Source organism: Eleutherodactylus coqui, chromosome 1, assembly GCF_035609145.1.
Source record: "Eleutherodactylus coqui strain aEleCoq1 chromosome 1, aEleCoq1.hap1, whole genome shotgun sequence".
NCBI lineage: Eukaryota > Metazoa > Chordata > Amphibia > Anura > Eleutherodactylidae > Eleutherodactylus > Eleutherodactylus coqui.
The window spans coordinates 411,634,498-411,657,929 of record NC_089837.1 but is presented as its reverse complement, the minus strand read 5'-3'; the positions used below and the strand labels follow the sequence as shown (position 1 = coordinate 411,657,929).

The 23,432-nt window shown below is 42.7% G+C and overlaps 1 protein-coding gene across 1 annotated transcript in view; it reads right to left on the bottom strand.

Annotated features, from left to right (window-relative positions):
* Positions 1 to 1,114: 1,114 nt before the first annotated feature.
* Positions 1,115 to 23,432, bottom strand: part of EDNRB (endothelin receptor type B) — a 52,798-nt gene continuing 30,480 nt past the window's right edge. Inside the window, exons 3-8 of the mRNA XM_066593127.1 lie at positions 12,038 to 12,150; positions 10,083 to 10,287; positions 9,312 to 9,461; positions 7,152 to 7,285; positions 3,598 to 3,706; positions 1,115 to 1,718 (exon numbers count right to left, since the gene is read on the bottom strand). Coding sequence (XP_066449224.1) covers positions 1,566 to 1,718; positions 3,598 to 3,706; positions 7,152 to 7,285; positions 9,312 to 9,461; positions 10,083 to 10,287; positions 12,038 to 12,150 — 864 coding nt within the window. The 3' untranslated portion in view covers positions 1,115 to 1,565. The remainder of the gene's footprint in view (positions 1,719 to 3,597; positions 3,707 to 7,151; positions 7,286 to 9,311; positions 9,462 to 10,082; positions 10,288 to 12,037; positions 12,151 to 23,432) is intronic.

Sequence of the window (23,432 nt, the reverse complement as noted above, 5' to 3'; positions counted from 1 at the left end):
AGGCTTTATAATACACTGCTATAATGAAGTATAGCAGCATATTATAAGAACAATAAAAATATTGCTATTCATGTTCCCTAGTGGGACTAAAGTAAAAAATCAATAAAAACATCAAATCCTCATGTTTCTCCTCTTTGCAAAAAAACCCAAAACATTGCAAATCTGGTGTTGCCACATTTGTAATAAACCACAAAAAACGTTATTGTAGTACTTAACTTGAATGGTAGATGCCGTGAAAAAAAGAATCCAAAAAACATGGTGAAAATAGCTAATTTTACCTTACAAAAAACGGAATAGAAACTAATTAAAAAGTCGTATGGATCAACAAATGGTACTATTAAAAAGTACAACTCTATCTGCAATAAGAAAAACCTTTTTCACAGCACTGTTGAAAAAAATTGTCTTCCTCTAGAAAAAAAAGCTAAATAAAAAGGGATTTAAATGCTACATTCCCAAAAATAGTATGAATGCAAAAAACAAGCCCTCATACAACTTTGTCAATGGAAAGATAAAAATGCGATGGCTCTTGGAATGCCGCGACACAAAAGCAAATCTTTCAGGAAAAAGTGTACAAAAATTCTCTTTTTTTCCCTAAAAAAAATACTAAAAGTTATACAGTGCATTATATGTAACCAAAAATGATGCCATTGAATAAATACAACTTGTCCTGCAGAAAACAAGCCCTCATATGGCTAGGTTGCCTGAAAAACTAAGAGTTATGGCTCTAGGAATGCGACAATCAAAAACCCTGAAAAATTAGTTGGTCATTAAGGCAAAAACAGGTTTTGGTACTAAGGGGTTATGATTAGAGATGAGCGAGCAAACTCGCTAAGGGCAATTATTCAAGCAAGCATTGCCCTTAGCGAGTACCTGCCCGCTCGGAAGAAAAGATTTGGGTGCCGGCGGGGGGCGGGGAGCGGCGGGTTAGAGCAGGGGGGAACGGAGGGAAGATCTCTCTCTCCCTCTGTCCCCCCTCGCTCCCTCCTGCTCACTCTCGCAACTCATGCTCCCCCGCGCCGGCAGCCGAATCTTTTCTTCCGAACGGGCAGGTACTCGCTAAGGGCAATGCTGCCTCGAGTCATTTCCCTTAGCGAGTATGCTCGCTTATCTCTAGTTATAATGCCTTAACGTAAAAGGGAACATCCCAGTAACAGGTTACCTTGGCGATTCTGTTTAGTCACTATGTCTGCTTCGTGCAGCAAAAATGAAGTTACCTCTTGAATTTATTTTTTCTGTATCCATCCTAAAATTTATAAAAAATAACTCAAGCAGCAAAAATAATTTTTCCTAGTTTTGACCTCTTTAGGAAGCCTTGATTGCAGATACAGACTTCTATTTTAAGATGTTTTAAACATTATATAATCTATATAACGCACAAAACCCCAAAAACTGACATTATACATTTTATCTGGATGAAGGCATTTCACAATTCTTCACATGATTAAACTACTTCTTTTATCAAGGTCAGTATTATTTAAATTAGATGAAACATGGAGAATTAAAGTTTCATAGCTTAAGGGCTGATTTAACACTTTAGTTGTTCTTGCATGTTTGTAGCATTAAAATCAAATTGATATATCTTCTGATTCATTGAGAATAGCTTTATTTGCTTGCTGGAATGTCTCATATGCATGATCATGAGTTTTGAACTTGATACATGACTGTTTATCTTCCAAATTTGTTATTTTTTTAGGTTGACACCAACAGCATAAACATGACTGAAAAAAGAAGATATGAAACATATAAACACATGTTGATATATATCTACCTCATACATAGAAGCCCTGCTGATGCCAAAATATTTCCAAGGTAGCAAGTAGCATAGAAACCATAGTTCATGCTAGAAATATACAGGTGGTCCCCGACTTGCGAACAGGTTCCGTTCCGGGAGCCCGTTCGCAAGTCCGTTTTGTTCGCAAGTCGAACAAATGGTAGTATGGAGCGGGATCGCGGGTGGATTCCGCTCCATACAACGTCGGGTGCCGGCTGTTCTTACAGCGGGCACCCGGCGGCAGCAGTTCCGACGAGCCGCGCCGCTTGTCGGAACTGTTAACCCTTTAATACCGCTCTGACAGCGGTATTTAAAGTGTTAACAGTTCTGACGAGCGGCGCGGCTCGTCGGAACTGCTGCCGCCGGGTGCCCGCTGTAAGAAACAGCCGGCACCCGACGTTCAGGGGGCCCGTACAGCGTCCCACGATGAGATCGCGGGACGCTGTGTGGTTGCTAGGCAGCCGGGGACCTCCTGAAAGGCCCCAGGGCTGCCTATGCAGAGTGCCCATCAAGCGCACGGACTGATAGGCGCTCTGCATAGACAGCCCTAGTGCCCTTCAGGAGGTCCCCGGCTGCCCCGCAACCGCGATGTGACCGGTCCGGTCCCTGCACAGTATGATGTAATGCCATAGCATTACATCATACTGTGCAGAACAGATAGTTCGTATCTAGCGAAATTCGTAACTCGAATGTTCGCAAGTAGGGGACTATCTGTATACCGGCACGGATAACATTATAGAAACATTTGCCATGCAAAACATTTGCTATGTTAGTTCTCAATAGATCCATTTTTTTGGGAAAAATAAAACAGAAGGAAGATCCACAGTTAGACTACATATTTTGGGCTTACTAGAAGGAAGTCCTCCCATGAGAGACAACACATGTGGCTGCAGGATGTCCTGAATATATTGCTGAGCTATCATTATCCCTCATACCACTACTAGGGATGACCAACTGTCATATGAGATGGCCTCCCAGACCATCACACCAGCACAGGGCAGTGTGCAGCTCCACAGCAAAGACAGGATTGAGGCGCTCACCCCTAGGTCTCCAGACATGGCCATTGTTAGTACCCAAACTAAACATAGATTTGTTGCTGAAGACAAACCAGTTCCACACGTTCTTCGTTCTTCACGTCACCACTGCAAATGTAGGTGACTGTTGGTGGGTATCAAAGGCAGTACGTGTAATGGGCACTATGAGACAAAATGTTCTTTAGCCATGCTTCTGGACATGGTTCTGACAGAAACAGGGGCCTACACTGATGGTGCTACATGTCTGTGGATTGCGAACAATGAAGTAGTTGGAGGTGATCATACTTGTCGGATGATTAGACGATCCTTTCTACTGGTGGTCTGTTGAGGGCATCTTGAACCGGGTCACCTTGTGTGTGTACCCTAATGCATCCATTAGTCCCAACACCTTCTAACAGTCTGGTCAAAATGGCCCAGGTGGCAGGCAATTTATCGACATGACAATCTAGCTTCTTTTATTTCAATTATGCCCCCCCTGCGAACTCTGTTAACTGGGCGAAAGCATGTCTAGTTGTCAACAAGCTCTACACAAGTGGAAAAAGAAGTCCCCTACACACAAGTAGCATCTGAGAGCCTTTTTATAGGCCAAGAGTGGAACTACTTTTAGGTCTCAGATGACAAGACCATTCATATTTTCACAACTCTAATCATTTGCATTGCTGCCTGAGATGTAATTGCATGCCGAGTTTTCCAGCAAAACGTCAACTCATTCTAGATGCTTGCTTTTGTTTTCACAATAATAATAGTCTAATATCGTGCACTAATATCAGTGCTATTACAAGATTATCTTACCTTGAAGCAGCTTTTATACTTGGAACTGACCAAGTAAAGTGCTACCGGATTAATACAGGAATTTAAATCAGCCATATTTAAACCAATGTAGCTCATTGACATGAGAAAACTGTAAAGGAAAAAAAATACATGCAACATATAAATTTTATGAAGAAAAATAAATAGCTCACCACTAGAGTTGAGCGAACGTACTCGCTAAGGGCAAATACTCGAGTGAGTATTGCCTTTTGCGGGTACCTGCCCGCTCGTCTCAAAAGATTTGGGTGCCGGCGGGGGGTGGGGAGCGGCGGAGGAGAGCGGGGAGGAACGGGGGGAGATCTCTCTCTCTCTTCCCCCCCCCGCTACCCCTGCTCACTCCCGCAACTCACCGCTCACCCCCGCCAGCACCCAACTCTTTTGAGACGAGCAGGCAGGTACTCGCAAAAGGCAATACTCGCTCGAGTATTTGCCCTTAGCGAGTACGCTTGCTCATCTCTACTCACCACCTCTCTTCTCAATGTCTACCCTAAAGGACATGTAATCCAAAGAGGAAAAATGAAAAAGATTCCCTGCGCTCAAAGACTATAGGAAATATAGATCCAATAGTCTTGTGGTTATATTAACCTTACTGTATTCAGCCCTCAAGTAAAATGTAACGCATTTAGGCGTTTCCGGATGGGAAAGGACTAAAATATTCTGTATGGTCCTATTTTTTCTAAAAATAACCCTAGGATTATCGTTTAGGGAGCCCTTGAGGAAGGGATCATTCTACAATATGGGCCAGTTTTTAGACAGGATATTCCTAATTTCTTTGTGTTGATTGCTATACTTCGTGATGAATGACAGTCCATTCTTTATTTTTTCTTTCTCTTTATTCTTGTTCATAATCCTATTTCTTTCATCCTCTCCCTCTTTTTTCCCATTCTTCTCTTCCTTCCTAATTCTCTCATATGCATATTCAATCAGTTTCTTGGGATGTTTCTCTCATTTCTATATAAGAGATAGTCATCATATGGGATAATTAGCATTTCAGTTTTGCATTTTTACAATTCTCATTGCATACAACCTTTTCATCTAGGTTCTAACACAAGGATATCCATTGAAAAAGAACTGTAGTATGGATTGATTTTAATTATTGATATGTTTTATGTGAAAAGACAAATCTTATAGATGTTTTTACATTGGTAAATTATCTTTTTAGATATGTATTGGGATGTGTATGTTTTAACTGTACAAAAGTGCCTTTGTAAGCTCCCTGTTGGAAATTGAATCCAACTGGGAACGGTTTTGTTGTATTCTCCGTGCAGACCCTTGTGGTTTGTGTGTTTTTAACAAATCGGACGCTCACTATCTCACAAGGGTTTTTATGAATAAAAGAGTAGAATTGAATGCACGTTGCGTTCCACGGCGTGCATCATGTGATCACTGCTGATCCAGGGCGAGGATACTCCCCATCCAGTGATGTCAGGGTCACCACGCCGGCGTCTGCTACAGACTTCTGAATTGTAAGTTAGTTATGTCTATATGTGTATATATATGTGTATACTGTGTATGATACTATATGAATGCTTGAAAAAAGCATTTCAAAACGCTGAACTGCATTGCATTTTACTTAAGGGCTGAATAAAGTAAGGTCAATATAAACACAAGACCATTGGGTCTATATTTCCTATAGTCTTTGAGCGCGGGGAATCTTTTTTTTCCCTCTTTGGATTATCTGTGTAAGCCACCATGGCACGGTGGGCTTATTTCTCCCAGCCGCTCATCCTGATGCCCCTGGATTCTGGACAAGGAACACTTTGATATGCAGACCTGGACACTGGGTGCCGGTGGACTCCCAGGGACGTATGGGAATTCCACTGTGCACCAGGTAAGTGCATTATCATTTTGCATCTATAGATGTTAACAAGGCCCTGATTTATGTCAACCTGTTCCTATCCCAGCATAGAAAAGAAATCACTAAGCCGGGTCCAAGGGCTGTAGTAATAATATAGAACTCCTGTATCCAGCATTAAGATCCAGAGATCCATGCTTTCTATATCAATTTTATGCAAGTTTTTTTCATAACAAACAAACGTACTACATAATTATAACACAAGTTAGGTTAACTCGACTCGCGGTGCATTATTTCCTCATCCTTGATTTTATCTGTTACAATACTAAGGTTGTTCACAATCGCACAATTATACTGTATGAACAGATTAGTAACATAATTAAAACTAAATGTTGAAGTTGATGAAGTTCTTCCCAATCTGTTTTGTGGACACAATTGTGGTAAACGCCACAAAAGCTCCTGGAAAAATGCCCCATGTCACATGTCCGCCAAAATAAACCCTCCATCAACAGAAATAAACATATTATGGATCTTTGATTGTGGCAACCGAAAAAAATTAAATTTTAAAATGGTTATCGTGCAAAAGCAGTAAATCCTAAACTATACCAATTTGGTATAGCAGTAATTAAAATGACCCACAAATAAAAGTTATCAAGGCTATGAAACAAATAAAAGAAAAATGGTTGAATTGATATTTTTTTATTCAACCAAAAAATTAATAAAAAGCTATGCAATACATTAAATGTCCCCCAACCCCTTATATAGCGATGTCAATCAAAAAGTGAGAGTTATGCCTTTTTGAATACAGAGATTAAACAACAAAATGTTTACATCCTTATACTAAATCACATCTTTAAAGGGGCAACAGCACTTATACATACTTAATATCTGCATAAAAATGCACAACTGCTGTTTATACTATCCACATAAAAAATGCAAGGTTCTTCGTGCATTGAACCACCTGGAACAGATGGGTAAATGGAGTCTATGACACATGTAGGCAGCCACTCCTACACAAATGCACATACACCAGAAAACACTTCAAAATGGAGTGTATGACACATTAAAAATAGCACTTCCAAACAAATAAGTGGGAAAGTGCACGTACGCCATAGTTGGGACAATTACAGTAAGAAATGCCTGCTTCAGCACTCATACACACTTAATACCTGCATACAAATGCATAAAAAAGCTTCCACATGATTGGTCCCCCATTTACCCATCTGTCCCAGTGGTTCAGTGATAGTATATACCCAGGTATTCAGTCTTGCTATCCATGTGTGTTTTTTTTTTAGCCCAATGAGAGGTGTCTAAAAAGCTAGGAACCCATCCATCAAGGTTTGCCTAGACCTGTTGGGTGGGCCCACATAGTTTGATCAAATTGTGCACTAAGAACCTGGCATTTGTTATGCAGTTAGCCTAAACAACAGTTGTGCATATTATGCAGATATTAAGTTTGCATGAGTGCTGAAGCATGTGTTTGTTACTGTAATTGTTGCAGCCATGACTTATGTGTACTTTCACACTTAATTTATTTGTTCGATGTGCAGACTTTTTTTTGTTGCATGTACATCCTTAAAGGGGTTGTCTAGTAAACGTACAATATGGCTACCATCTGCCATTAAAAGCAAATGCAAGACAGATATTTCAAGCATCGCACTATATTATAAGATATTTGGTCTTACACAAATAGTGATAAAAATGTAAAATAACTACTTTCACTGTAAAAAGAAGACTTTACCTGAGAAGTTCACATTCCATGGGATATCCTCTGTAGTCAAATATAAACCTGATCATTTTACTAAGATGCAGAGGTAGCCAGCAAATGGCAAATACCAGCACTAGGCAAAATACAGTTTTAGCAACATCACGTCTCTGAAAAGTAAATATAAATAAGACATATAAAAATTTTTAGCTCATTGATTTACTTTATTAGTTTTGTTCCAGAGATCAAAAACATTTATTAAAATGTTAGGTTAAGAGTGGGCATCATACAGTAAAGGAATGTCAAGTTCCCATACACTGGAGATAAAACAGTAGATTTGTACAGCCAGCTTGAAGAGTATGGCAGTTTAAAGCATAAGTAAGGAATAGAGTAGCAGTTTACGCCTCTTACATCAAAAGACACCAGAGAAAAGATGAGTATGGAACACAAATAGATAATGCAGCTAAATTTCAGTAACTGACGTTACATGTACTCCAATGGAGGAAATATGTAAAGCAGTCAATGATGAAAAAAATAAATAGTGGGTGAATATTTCCCAGAGGTTCTGAGAAAACAACTCTCGATAATAATAAAATGACTTTTGGCAACAGTGTGCTGTTGGACATCTATCTAGTAGTCAGAAAACAGGAGTGAAAGTTATTTGGTCATTATTAAACCAACATGGAGGCTTTTGAAAGTCCTGTCTCATCTAGACAACCACTCTCCATGCGCCCTAGTAGCCCACATGGGCATCATAACGGAGGTTTCTCCTCTACAGTATTTCCCAGATGAAAAAAATCTGTCAAGTAATAATTCTTTGTGCTCTGAAGGACTTTGTCTGGCTTTATGGTCAAGGTTGACCATTAATTTGAATGGGAACCATGAATATATTACACTTCTGCTACAGAAGTGTCTTCAGATTAAATGTATGGCCTGATAATATCACCTGGTTATTGGGGGTTCCAGGAGCTAGACCAGCGGCAATAAGCTAATTGCCAGGGCATTTTTCTTGAGTGAGGGTGCGTTCACACGAACGTATATCGGCTCGGTTTTCACGCCGAGCCGATATACGTTGTCCTCATGTGCAGGGGGGGGGGGAGGCTGGAAGAGCCCAGGAGCAGAAACTCAGCTCCCGCCCCCTCTCTGCCTCCTCTCCACCCCTCTGCACTATTTGCAATGGGGAGAGGCGGAACGGGGGTGGGGCTAATTCCCGAAACTTAGCCCCGCCCCCGTTCTGCCTCCTCTCATTGCAAATAGTGCAGAGGGGCGGAGAGGAGGCAGAGAGGGGGCGGGAGCTCAGTTCCTGCTCCTGGGCTCTTCCAGCCTCCCCCCCCCTGCACATGAGGACAACGTATATCGGCTCGGCGTGAAAACCGAGCCGATATACGTTCGTGTGAATGCACCCTAAGGGTTATGTTTCTGAGAAATCCATTCAAAGAGAATCAATGAAATCAGGGAGATGTCCATGGAGGCTCATGAGAATTGGTAACTAATTATACTCTATATATAGTCATGAGAAAAACTAAGTACACACTCATTGAATTCTATGATTTTACATATAAGAACATAATTTTAAAAAACCTGATGCTTTGGAGGTTTTAAATTTAGGTAACTACAATCACGGACAAACAACAACATAGAAGAAATTACACTGTGTCATTATTTATCTAACAAAAGCTAGGCCAAAATGCAGAACAATGTGTAAAAAATGAAGCACACCATTATTGTTTCTATAGGAACTAAAAGAAAAGTAGCAGCCAGGTGCTGCTAATCAAATGCCCTTGATTAATTGATCATCAGGAAGTGTGACCAACCTTTCTAAAAGCAGAAGTTTTGGCAGTTTGCTGATCTGGAGCATTCAGGCATGTGTTAACATAATGCCAAGTAGGAAATACATCAGTAATGATCTTAGAGAAGCAATTGTTGCTGTCCATTAATCTAAGGAGGGCTATAAGGTAAATTCCATTATTCTGCTGTGATAAAGATTATTCATAAGTGGAAAATATTCAAGTCAGTTAATAGTTTTCCCAGGAGTGGATATCTCAACAGATTCACAATACCTCTAAGAACCTACTGACAGGTGTAGTGCTGTTTTTAGAAGAAAGAACCCATGTTTTTCTTATTCTGTAGAAACCTTTTAATGGATGACGGATAAGCATTGCAATCACTTGTAAGGCAGATACACTAGTACTGTACCTGTTTGATATGGTCATTCAATGAAATTGTAATACCACTTTTCTTGTGCAGCAACTCATATGCCATCAGAGTGTAAAAAATTGCAGTAACAAGCAAAGGGAGACAAAAATAGAAGCTGAAGAGCCATGGGTCCTTATAGGTCTTGTAAAACTGAAAAAAGAAAAATGTAACAAATAAACCCGATCTAATATTAAAATATTATATTCTAAAATTGCTATCACTGCAATTCTCTAATACATACAAACTGGTTCCAAATTATGAGCTTCACTTCAACCCTACATGTGCATGTATTTTATGTCTAAAGCAGTTAGTTCAAAAACAGAATTCTGCATTTGAAGAACCTCTTTCCTATTCCATTTTATATGATGCATGCCTATTACAGTGCAAGATAGGCTGCTTTCAGTCCAGCATACCGTAGGCTATTTTGGGCTGTAATACGGAGCTAATGTAAATCAATGTATCCATTTACATGGCCATATTTTTCACAGTAATGTTTTAAAAATGTAGCATGCACTACTTTTCTTGATTTTTGCTTCTGTATTTGCATTCATTGATAATATTTTCTATGTGATACACACTGATCACTATTTGCCCAGTAGTAAAAAAAACAATGGCAGCAAATATAAAGGCAAATACCAATCAAACAATGATGAATATTGATGACATACAGTTGCCCTATCATCAGTAACACATCCATTATACGTATCCGTATTACAGACGTGATGCAATACATCTATATGAAATTGGCCATAAAAGTAAAACTCAACTTACATCCAGGAATGATGCAGTGTGGCTCGGGTAGAACAAGCAGGTTTTCATGTCTTGCCCATTATAGTCATAATGCATAACATTAAAGCCTATGGCCTCTGGGATTGCCAGTATCACTGATGTAATCCATATAAATGCAATTTCCAATATAGTCCATCTGGTAGCACGATTCCCACCAATATAATTCCAAGATGCAACTGCTCTATACCTAAGGTAAAAAAGAAATATATTCATGCATAAATGCCTGTTAATCCATCTCTCAGTGATTTGGAAATCTTGGAATCTGGGATGCAACAGAAATGGCTCTAGCAGAATTACCTGGACATTTCACTATAACCAGTATCTAAAGTAATTGCCCCATGTAATTCCTGTGCTGTTGTATTATGGTGTCCAAAATTATGTTTTATGGAACATACTGTACATATTCTATAAGTGTAGGCCTGGGCTTACAATGCTTCTACAAGACGTGAGCAATATTGTCCTTATGCAGAAATTTGCATATCAGAGATAACCTTAGTGTCCAGTGTTTTGATGCATCCACAGACCAATGGAAGTAATATCGACCTAAAAATGGCACTGTGACTTACTCATATGTTGTAAATATATCCCGTAGTTATAATTAGAAATCATATACTGTATATACTCGAGTATTAGCCGACCCGAGTATAAGCCGAGACAATAAGTTCCACCACAAAAAAACTGGTAAAACTTATTGACTTGAGTATAAGCCAAGCTATACTCCAGTATATACTAGGTAAAAAAAACCCTGCAATACTCACCTCCCAGCCAGCGTCTGTGTCTGTGCGACAAGCTGTTTGAATTCTCCCTGCTGTCATCGCCCGCTGTCCTCTCTGCTTGGCTCTGTCAGTGCTGTGTAAGTAAGCGCTCTGATTGGATTGAGCACCAGCCAATCACAGCTGGCGCTTGATCCAATAACAGCGCTTACTTACACAGCACTGACGGCAGGGGATTTGAAAGCTGAACAGTAAGAAATCAAAAAAGCTTGATTATCTGTGAATGATCGAGCACCGGCTGTGATTGGCTGACGCTTGATCCAATCACAGCTCTTACTTACACAGCGCTGACGGCAGGGGATGACAGAGCTGAGCAAAGAGGACGGCGGGGGATGACAGCGGAGAGTATTCAAGCAGCCTGCCTCCGGAGACACAGACACCGGCTGGAAGGGGAGTATGTAGGCTTTTTTTGTGACTGTATGAGTTTACATGAATTTCTACATACTGTATATGAGTGTACGCATAAGCGTGTATGTATAGCATGAAATGTATGATAACCTTGTCATAAGATTATGGGAATTTTGCTGTATATCATTTTTTAACAATACATTTAATATACTTTTAATATTCACACCAGTTATCTATGCAATGTAAGGTTTTGGTAGATAAGTCTTTTGATAGAGTATTCTGGAGACTGAGCAAAATTTTCAAAATGTTTCCACTTATTGTCATCTAGATCATCAAACTGAACTCCAGTACTTTTTTTGCTGACCTGCACCACCGCTGCTTTCCAGCCAGCTTCAGATTTCGATGTTATTATTTAAAATGATCACTGGGGAGTGCAAAAACTACATCTCCCACAATGCCCCATTGCCAGATACTGATGAGTGCACATTAATGACTGTACAAACTGTGTCATCATTTCAGAATCTGAAGGCATTGAGCATGCCTGACCAGAAGAACAGCGGAGCCTACAGGACGTAACCATTGGATACTAATGGAGAACTAAGGTGAGGGGGGAGGGCAACAGGAAAAGTAATATCTCTACAGCTTAGTAAAACAAGTTATAGCATTATATTACAAAAATGCATATTATTCTACTAGCATTTTCATTGTGAATTGCCAGAATACCCCTTTAAGAAAATTTAAAAAGGACTCAGCTTGGTAAAATATCTTGTGTAAATGATGTAACCTCCAATTTGATGCAGTAAGATATATAATTACCTGTCAATACTAAGTGCACACAGGCTCAGAACTGTGATCCCAACTGAAGACTTTTGTAGGAATGGCATCAATTTGCAGATCTCAACTCCAAAGGGCCATTTTTTAAATAGGAGCTTAAAATAAAAATAGCAAGGTAATAATTAATTTTCAGATGCATTTTCTGTCATTATAGTTGGATCAGAGCATTTAAATATTACAATATAGATACCAACTTAAAAAATGCTTCCTGGTTGCTATACTATTTCTGGAAAATCTAAATAAAATCTTTATTAGTAAGTTTTTGTGCATTATTATGCAAAGGCTACGTTACCCAAAGATAAATTCTGTAATAAGGACATATTTTATTTTCAATTGATAACGTACAATTTCTGAGAGTGTTTGGAAATCCCTTTTGTGGCACATTGATATGATCTGATCTGAGGGGTTTGACTGCTAAGACACCCCATTATTCTTGAGACTAGCACAAAAGTGTCCATAGTCACTGCATTAGTAAGTTTTGTTACTAGAAATAAAGTTTAAACAATTTTTGAAATGTGTGGCTTAGGCCTCCCTCACACAAACGTTTCTTTTAGCGTTTTAGCACAGTGCTAAACACTGTCAGAGGCCTCAGATAGCTGCTTGATTGCGGTGCTTTCTATTTTGGACGTTTGGTGCACCTCATCAATTATGAGGTATGTCAAACACCGCTATATGGCGAAAGTAAAATCACGGCAGCAACACCTGTGTGAGGGAGGTCTAAGGAGGTTTTCACACAGTGTTATTTACTGCATTGTGTGATTACGACACAGGGTTCAGTTACAGCTGCCGAAAAGAGCATTGTGATAGAACCCCGAACTGAACCAAATAGAACCATTGACTAGGAAGAATCCAATGGCTGGATGTTCTTAGAGACAGAAATGTCCAAGAAGGTTGTGAAATATTGCGATATGAGATTCTCAAAGCACAATCGTTAACAATGCCTAAAAGAAGAAAAAATGGGAAGCATTTAAAGAAACCAGGATGGATGAACACAGAACTTGCACACATGTTAAAAACAAAGAAAATATGTTTAGCAAATGGAAGGAGGGGGGAATATCTAGAGAAGAATATAATGCAGTCTGCAGAAACCGTAGGGCAAGTGTCAGAAAAGCTAAAGCTAATAATGAATTGAGGTTTGCAACAGAGGCCAAAAGCAATAAAAAAAGGATTTTGGGGGTATGTCAAAAGCAAAAGAAAAGTCAAAGATGCTATTGATGCTTACAAGATGAAAATGATGAATTGGTAAAGAATTATGTCGAGAAGGCAAAACTTTTAAATTCATATTTTGTACCTGTTTTCTCTCAGAAAGTAGAGGGAACATCAACTAATCTTCCTTGTGCTATTAGGGGAAATAAAAGAATGCAGGCTATCTGTAAGCAGAGAGATGGTGAGGGGACACTTTGCTAATTTAAAATTAATTCAAGTCTCAAGGTCCAGATGAATTACATCCTAGGATACTAAAGGAAGCAGTGGAGGTAATTGCTGAACTACTCGCCATAATCTTTGAAAATTCCCGGAGAACAGGAGAAGTCCCAGAAGATTGGAAAAGGGCGAATGTTGTTCCTATGTTCAAAAAATAGAAGAAGGTGGATCTAGAAAACTACAGGCCTGTGAGCCTGACTTCTATACCGGGAAAGATCTTTGAACAAATTATTAAACAGCATGTATGCAAGTACTTGGATGAAAATTGAGTAATTAACCAGAGCCACCATGGGTTTGTAACAAACAAGTCATGCCAGACTAATCTAATTTCCTTCTATGACAGTATCACCAACTGGCTTGATCATGGAAATGCGGTGAATACAGTATATCTTGACCTTAGTAAAGCATTTGACAAAGTATCTCAAACTATACTTATTGAAAAAATGACCGAATATGGGATTGACAAGGCAACTGTTAGGTGGATTCAGAACTGGCTGAGTGATCGTACTCAAAGAGTGGTCATAAATGGCTGCACATCGAAGGTCCAGAGTTGTTCAACATTTTTATAAATGATCTGGAGGAGGGAATTGATGGGAAACTGATCAAATTTCCAGACGACACAAAACTAGGAGGGATAGCTAACATTAGGGAAGAGAGAGTATTCAAAGAGATCTAGAAAAGCTTTCACAGTGGGCGGCGACTAACAGAATGGTATTTAACAAGGAGAAATGCAAAGTCTTACATCTGGGCAAGAAAAATTAAAAAAGCACATACAGAATGGGAGGAATTGAGCTAAGCAGCAGCACATGTGAAAAAGACTTGGGTATACTAATAGATCATAGACTGAACATGAGCCAACAATGTAAGGGCTCAGTCAGACGGGCGTTTTTTCGCGCAATTTGCGCATGCGCATGCATCCAGCGATTTTATAAAACCATTGCTTTGCAATGGTATCGGACACATGAGCGCTTTTTATGCGCTCGTCTGATAAATTATACCTATCTGCGATTCCTGTTTTCTTCTCTATATGCGCTCAATGGGGCCGGCGGCAGCAACGCCGACCCCATTGAGAACATATAGTAGACAAATCATTCTCCTCTACCACAGCTGTAACAGCTGTGGCAGAAAAGAATGATGTTTGCCCATTGAATTCAATGGAGCCGGCAATACAGCCGGCTCCATGGAAAGCAATGGGCTGCCGGCGATCGCGAGATGAATTTTCGGGAAGGGCTTAAATATATAAGCCGTTCCCTGAAATTCATCCAGAAATGGGTAAAAACAACAAAAAAATATATACTCACCTTGTCCCGGCAGACGGAGTTCAGCCGCGGCCGGCGGCAGTTCTCCTGAACTGCTCAGAGTAGTATTCAGCAGCCGGGGATTTAAAATCCCCGCCTGCTGAATGAGCTGTCTCTGATTGGTCACAGCCTGACCAATCAGAGGCAGCTCTCTGACTCACACCCATTCATGAATTCATGAATGGGTGAGTGAGTGCTGCCTCTGATTGGCTCAGCGCAGGGACCAATCAGGGGCAGCTCTCACTCACACCCATTCATGAATGGGTGTGAGTGAGAGCTGCCTCTGATTAGTCAGGCTGTGACCAATCAGAGGCAGCTCATTCTCTGAGCAGTTCAGGAGAACTGCCGCCGGCCGCGGCTGAACTCGGTCTGCCGGGACAAGGTGAGTATATATATTTTTTGTTTTTACACATTTCTGGATGAATTTCAGGGAAGGGCTTATATATTTAAGCCCTTCCCGAAAATTCATCCCGCGCTCGCCCACAGCGCATTGCTTTCAATGGAGCCGGCTGTATTGCTGGCTCCATTGAATTCAATGCGCTGGACAGCTCCGGCCCGTTTCTATTGAAACGCGGCTAGGAGCAGTATTTTTGGGCGATTTTTCGGCCCCGGTCACATGATTTGCGGATGCGCATCCGTCATGCAATCCGCAAATCGCGGGAAAAAACGCCCGTGTGACTAAGGCCTTAATACAGCAGCCAAAAGGGCAAACACAATTCTAGGATGTATTAAGAGAAGCATAGAGTCTAGATCACGTGAGATAATTATCCCTCTACTCTTCCTTAGTCAGACCTCATCTGAAATACTGCGTCCAGTTCTGGGCACCCCAATTTAAAAAAAAGACAGAGAGAAACTGGAGCAAGTTCAGAGAAGAGTTACCAAGATGGTGAGCGGTCTGCAAATCATATCCTATGAAGAACGGTTAAAGGATCTGAGAATGTTTAACTTGCAAAACAGAAGGCAGAGAATAGACTTAAGGCCTCCTTCACACGGGCTACAAAGACGCGTGATTTTGTAGCATTGCTATGATGCTACAAATCGCATGTATGTGAAGCCATGGTTTCCTATGGGTTCCTTCACACATGAGATGTTTTGTAGCATGCTACAAAACGACACACAAACCTCGCAGGTCCGGTGATATGCCCGCGACCCGCTAGGTTTTGTAGCCTATGTTTCTCTATGGAACCTTCCTCTTTGTTGCATCGCACGAAAACGCGGTTTGCATGCGATGCGATGCAACTTTGACAGTGGCAGATGCTATAAAGTCGTGTGATTTTGTAGCATCACATGCGACTTTGTAGTGCTACGAAATCGTGGTATTGCTGAGAGAAAATCGCAGCCATATCGTATGGTGCAGCGATGCGATATCGCTGCGATTTTCTCGCAGCGATGAGATGTCACCTGTGTGAAGGAGGCCTAATAGCTGTCTACAAATATCTGAAGGGTTGTCACACTGCAGAGGGATCAGCCCTATTCTCATCTGCACAAGGGAAGACTAGAAGCAATAGGATAAAAACTGAAAGGAAGGAGACACAAATTAGATATCAGAAAAAACTTTCTGACAGTGAGGGTGATCAATGAATGGAACAGGTTACCACAGGAGGTGGTGAGTTCTCCTTCAATGAAAGTGTTCAAACAAAGACTGGACAAATATCTGTCTGGGATGATTTGGTGATCCTGCACCGAGAAGGGGGTTGGACTCAATGACCCTGGAGGTCTATTCCAACTCTACCATTCTATGATTCTATGACTTGCATCAGTAAAACGGTTGTGGTCTGTCTTACAATGTTTTGAGTATAGAATAATATAATCAACTGTGCTATTCTATTCTCCAAATATAATGAAAACAAATGGAACTCTTGTTAAATCAACACCAATGTAGTGAACGTTTTACTAAGTGATTGGTTCTGTTCGGGGGTTCTGTCACAATGTTATTTTCGGCAGCCTTGATAGAAGTTCCTGATATAATCACACAGCATAGTAAATAATAATGTGTTATTTAATTACTCCCTTAGGCCGCCTGCAGACGAGCGGGTCGGATCCGGCGGCGAGAATTCTCGCCGCGGGACCCAACCCCAGCGCCTGCAGAGACGAGCGCGTACTCACCGGCGCCCGCCGGCCTCGGCTCTTTCATGTGCCGGCTGCCGGGCAGCCGGCGCATGCGCAGACCGGAGCCGGTGGCCGGGTGAGTGACGTATCTGTGCGAGCCCCGCACAAAAATAGGACATGCCGCGGTTTGTTTGCCGCGCGACATATCGTGCGGCCAAACCGCGGCCGTCTGCATAGGAGTGCGTATTTTAATGCACTCCTATGCAGGCTTTTAGTGGCGGAAATCCCGCGGGAAATCCCGCCGCGGGATTTCCGCCCGTGTGCAGGTGGCCTAACTCTAATATATCTGAACTCCCCCTTTCATTGGCCACATACAGATGCTGCGGCAGCAGTTCCGCCTGTACATGCCTCCCTCACCCCTACATTGAGCGGAGAATCTATATAACCGAATCTCGTGGCTGCTTCCTTGAATAGGTCTAGCTAACTCTGTATTCACCGACACTTGCTCTTCAATGGATTTATAATCATAGAGTAACAGCTTTTTATAGTAGCATGCACCTCTAGTTGCCATAGAACCTCAATGCTTAGCAGATTATGTTAATGTTTAAACTACATTAATACTTTGTAGATGAAAGCTCCATCCTTTGATGCATATTAAAGTAGCATGTATTTGATACAGTACAATTGAACTTTAAATCCAGTTCTAATATTTTTGCATTCTCACCTACCAAGTGTTCTCTTTTTAATTGACATACTGATTAAATTGGCGCTGATTAGTAACCCTCAGTAAGTATAATGATACAATGGTATAACTAAGGCAACAGAAGACAGTGGTTATATAATACAGTATATGCAACCTGTGCAGCTGCACAGGGGGCATATGCAGCAAAAGACGCTGTTATGCAGCGTACATCTTGTGCCATGTATTAAGTCTATATACAGTCCTGGATCAGCTGTTGTAAGGTGTCTACTGTTGTTCATGATGTGTGCATGTTGCACATTTGGAAGCCCAGATTCTAGATCTAAGGCCTCTTACAGACGAGCTTGACATAATTGTGCTTGTGAGAGCGTGACGTAATTGTGCTCTAATGGAGTGCTATCACGTCCTATCGCGAGCGTAACCACACTCCTTTACTTTACTTCCATGTGCTGCCGGCCTGTTCACATTGGCGCTGTTGTTCTGCGTCATGTTTGAACAGGCAGGGCAGCCAACTCAATAGGCAGCAAAGCCTACTCAGTAAGCAGGCCAGCCTACTCAGTAGGTGTTATCAATTTAAGCGCCATTCATTGTGCAATTTAATTTGGGACAAGTGCACATTTGCGTGCCCCAAAGAATCCTATGGGTCTTGGGTGCGCAAATGCACACAACAATAGAGCATGTCACGTATTTTTTTGCCTGACAGAAATGCGGGTGCAAAAACGCTGCATATTAGGGAACCCATTAAACAAAAAAAAACAAACAATGGGTTTCAATGTTTGCGGTTTCCACAGAAGGTTTTCTGTGCCGCACACAAAATCGCCCGTGTGTAGGAGGCCTCAGTGAGCAACTTGCAACACTGAAATCTATTACTAACACAGAAAGGAGTTTGCTGCTCACTGAACAGGCATTTACTGGTGCAGATATAGTGGAGGGTGGTAGCACAGAGCAGAATTATAAGGAAGCTAGTCAGAGTAGTTAGAAGGAGGGGTAGAGAGAAGCATGTCAGGGAGGTTAGTCAAAATCTGGCACACCCCCCCAAAAAATGCAAAATTGGTGGATGAGGGGGATGTTAGTTCATAGTTGGTATGCTGTTGCAAGGCACTTGGGGATTGACTGCTCCAGGAAGAAGGGTAATTGGAGTGCAGAGCAGGTGGGACAAATGTTGACAGTGGGGAATTTAATTTTTAGGGGAACAGACAGGACAATCGGTCATAAAGACCAGGATAATTGAACAGTGTTTTGTTTTCCTGGCCCTCGAGTTTGACATATCATAGATCAGGTTAACAGATTACTGGGTGGGGCTGGTAAGTATCTACTAGTCATAGTGCACAATAACAAAGTTATAGGTAGGTGGGAGGTCCTAAAGAATGATTTCAGTGACTTAGGGTGGGGACCTCAAATGTAATATTTTCATGACATACTATCTGTACCACATGCCATGCTAGAGAGGCAGAGGGAGATTAGGGAGGCAAACAAGTAACTGAAAAACTGGTGTAAGAAGGAGGGATTTGGGTTCTTGGAGAACCTGGGTGACTTTTGTGTTGGCTACAGGTCCTACAGTGGTGATAAATTGAATGCGGAAGGTGTAGCTGTGCTGGGGAGAAGATAGCTAGAAGGTTGGAAGAGTGTTTAAACTAGGGACTGAGTGAAAGAGCAAGTACATATGTAGAGCGAAAAGTAGTGTAGATAGAGAACTTGGACTAATTATTGAACCTGGCGGAGATTAGAATAGTTAGTAAGGATACATTTTAAATTGATTAAAAAAACCAAAAAACACTAAACTACAAAATTACTAAAGCTGGAAGCCTGATAAATAAAACTGGTGAAGTGGAATTAATAATGTCTGATGAAAAGAATGGCATAGAGTAGTGGGGATATGTGAGACATGGTTCTATGGTAGCTGTGACTGGCAGTTAACTTACAGGGTTATAGCTTATTTCGAAGGGATCGTAACACCCGTGAAGGAGGAGGGGAATGCCTTTATGTAAAGACCTGTTCAAAGCCCACACTGCGTGAAGATACACTGTATGTGAGGGAAATAAAGATGTGGAGTCTCTATGGGTAGAAATATGTGGAGGGAAAAAAATAATAGGGGTTTGGTATACGATGCCAAATATATTAGAATCCAAATATAATAGAATCAGCAGAAAATGAACTACAGTATTTACAATAGAATCCGCAGAAAATGTACTAGTATGAGAAACAGATGAAGCAGTAAAGTACAATGAGGTCATAATTTGGGGAACTTCAGTTACCTACATACCAATTGGGAAACTGAAACTTGTGGATCTTATAAGTGAAAAAGGGTTTTGTCAATAACTAAAGATAATTACTAGAGATGAGCGAACACCAAAATGTTCGGGTGTTCGTTATTCGTAACGAACTTCCCGTGATGCTCGAGGGTTCGTTTCGAACAACGAACCCCATTGAAGTCAATGGGCGACCAGAACATTTTTGTATTTCGCCGATGCTCGCTAAGGTTTTCATGTGTGAAAATCTGGGCAATTCAGGAAAGTGATGGGAATGACACAGTGACGGATAGGGCAGGCGAGGGGCTACATGTTGGGCTGCATCCTAAGTTCACAGGTCCCACTATTAAGCCACAATAGCGGCAAGAGTGGCCCCCCCCCCCCTCCCAACAACTTTTACTTCTGAAAAGCGCTCATTAGCATGGCATACCTTTGCTAAGCACCACACTACCTCCAACAAAGCACAATCACTGCCTGCATGACACTCCACTGCCACTTCTCCTGGGTTACATGCTGCCCAACCGCACCCCCTCCCCCCCACAGCGCACACCAAACTGTCCCTGCGCAGCCTTCAGCTGCCCTCATGCCACACCACCCTCATGTCTATTTAGAAGTGCGTCTGCCACGACGAGGGACCGCAGGCACACACTGCACAGGGTTGGCACGGCTAGGTAGCGACCCTCTTTAATAGGGGCGGGGCGATAGCCCACAATGCTGTACAGAAGCAATGAGAAATACAATCCTGTGCCACCGCCATCAGGAGCTGCACACGTGGGCATAGCAATGGGGAACCTATGTGCCACACACTATTCATTCTGTCAAGGTGTCTGCATGCCCCAGTCAGACTGGTTATATGCACCTTAACAGTAACCGCGTTGGTGGTAATGTGGTGGTGACTGCGGACCTAGTACCACGGTTGTATTTTGTTGGTTTTCGGAATGTGGCCAGGATTAAGTGGGCCGTGGCGGGGGGATGGTGGGGGGGCTCTCTTGTAGTGTCGGTAAAGGTGAAATTCTTGGACTGCCGCCAGACGAACCAATGCAAAGGCATTTGCCAACAATGTTTTCCCTGTTGGAGGAGGAGGGGGATGTTTTTGAGGCACTACGTGTCCTCTCCACGTGTCCGTGGTTATATGCACCTTAACAGTAACCGCGTTGGTGGTAATGTGGTGGTGACTGCGGACCTAGTACCACGGTTGTATTTTGTTGGTTTTCGGAATGTGGCCAGGATTAAGTGGGCCGTGGCGGGGGGATGGTGGGGGGGCTCTCTTGTAGTGTCGGTAAAGGTGAAATTCTTGGACTGCCACCAGACGAACCAATGCAAAGGCATTTGCCAACAATGTTTTCCCTGTTGGAGGAGGAGGGGGATGTTTTTGAGGCACTACGTGTCCTCTCCACGTGTCCGTGGTTATATGCACCTTAACAGTAACCGCGTTGGTGGTAATGTGGTGGTGACTGCGGACCTAGTACCACGGTTGTATTTTGTTGGTTTTCGGAATGTGGCCAGGATTAAGTGGGCCGTGGCGGGGGGATGGTGGGGGGGCTCTCTTGTAGTGTCGGTAAAGGTGAAATTCTTGGACTGCCGCCAGACGAACCAATGCAAAGGCATTTGCCAACAATGTTTTCCCTGTTGGAGGAGGAGGGGGATGTTTTTGAGGCACTACGTGTCCTCTCCACGTGTCCGTTCCATGTAAGCAATAGTAGCACTCAAGACAGGCCCCCGTAACAATTCTGAAGCAGCAGTATAGCGGGAGCGCAGTCTTCGTTCCATGTAAGCAATAGTAGCACTCAAGACAGGCCCCAGTAACAATTCTGAAGCAGCAGTATAGCGGGAGCGCAGTCTTCGTTCCATGTAAGCAATAGTAGCACTCAAGACAGGCCCCAGTAACAATTCTGAAGCAGCAGTATAGCGGGAGCGCAGTCTTCGTTCCATGTAAGCAATAGTAGCACTCAAGACAGGCCCCAGTAACAATTCTGAAGCAGCAGTATAGCGGGAGCGCAGTCTTCGTTCCATGTAAGCAATAGTAGCACTCAAGACAGGCCCCAGTAACAATTCTGAAGCAGCAGTATAGCGGGAGCGCAGTCTTCGTTCCATTTCAGTAGCCTTAGTATAGCCAAGGCACAAGTGACATTTATGTAGCTAAACTGTAGGCCAACCCCACACACCTTTCTGTACCATGAGTGCAGGCGAAGAACATAGAAATTACTATGATTACACTGTAGGTGAGGGCCCCAAAAAATTGGTGTACCAACAGTACTAATGTACCTCAGTAAAAATTGGCCATGCCCAACCAAGATGGCAGGTGAATCGCTTTGGTTAATGTGGCTTAAGTGGTAACTAGGCCTGGAGGCAGCCCAGTGTAACGAAAAATTGGTTCAAGTTAAAGTTCCAACGCTTTTAAGCTAATTGAAACTTATAAAAATTGTTCTGAAAAATTATTTGAGTGAGCCTTGTGGCCCTAAGAAAAATTGCCCGTTCAGCGTGATTACGTGAGGTTTCAGGAGGAGGAGCAGGAGGAGGAGGAGGAGGAATATTAGACACAGATTGATGAAGCACAAATGTCCCCGTTTTGGATGGTGAGAGAGAACGTAGCTTCCATCCGCGGGTGCAGCCTACGTATTGCTTACGTATCGCTGCTGTCCGCTGGTGGAGAACAGAAGTCTGGCGAAATCCAGCCTTTGTTCATCTTGATGAGTGTTAGCCTGTCGGCACTGTCGGTTGACAAGCGGCTACGCTTATCGGTGATGATTCCCCCAGCCGCACTAAACACCCTCTCCGACAACACGCTAGCCGCAGGACAAGCAAGCACCTCAAGGGCATACAGGGCTAGTTCAGGCCACGTGTCCAGCTTCGACACCCAGTAGTTGTAGGGGGCAGAGGCGTCACCAAGGATGGTCGTGCGATCCGCTACGTACTCCCTCACCATCCTTTTGCAGTGCTCCCGCCGACTCAGCCGTGACTGGGGAGCGGTGACACAGTCTTGGTGGGGAGCCATAAAGCTGGCCAGGCCCTTAAAGACTGTTGCACTGCCTGGGATGTACATGCTGCTCGATCTACGCACATCCCCTGCAACATGGCCCTCGGAACTGCGCCTTCTGCCACTAGCGCTGTCGGCTGGGAATTTTACCATCAGCTTGTCCGCAAGGGTCCTGTGGTATAGCAACACTCTCGAACCCCTTTCCTCTTCGGGAATCAGAGTGGGCAGGTTCTCCTTATACCGTGGATCGAGCAGTGTGTACACCCAGTAATCCGTAGTGGCCAGAATGCGTGCAACGCGAGGGTCACGAGAAAGGCATCCTAACATGAAGTCAGCCATGTGTGCCAGGGTACCTGTACGCAACACATGGCTGTCTTCACTAGGAAGATCACTTTCAGGATCCTCCTCCTCCTCCTCCTCCTCAGGCCATACACGCTGAAAGGATGACAGGCAATCAGCCGGTGTACCGTCAGCAGCGGGCCAAGCTGTCTCTTCCCCCTCCTCCTCATCCTCCTCATGCTCCTCCTCCTCCTCCTGTACGCGCTGAGAAATAGACAGGAGGGTGCCCTGACTATCCAGCGGCATACTGTCTTCCCCCGCCCCCGTTTCCGAGCGCAAAGCAGCTGCCTTTATGGTTTGCAGGGAATTTCTCAAGATGCATAGCAGAGGAATGGTGACGCTA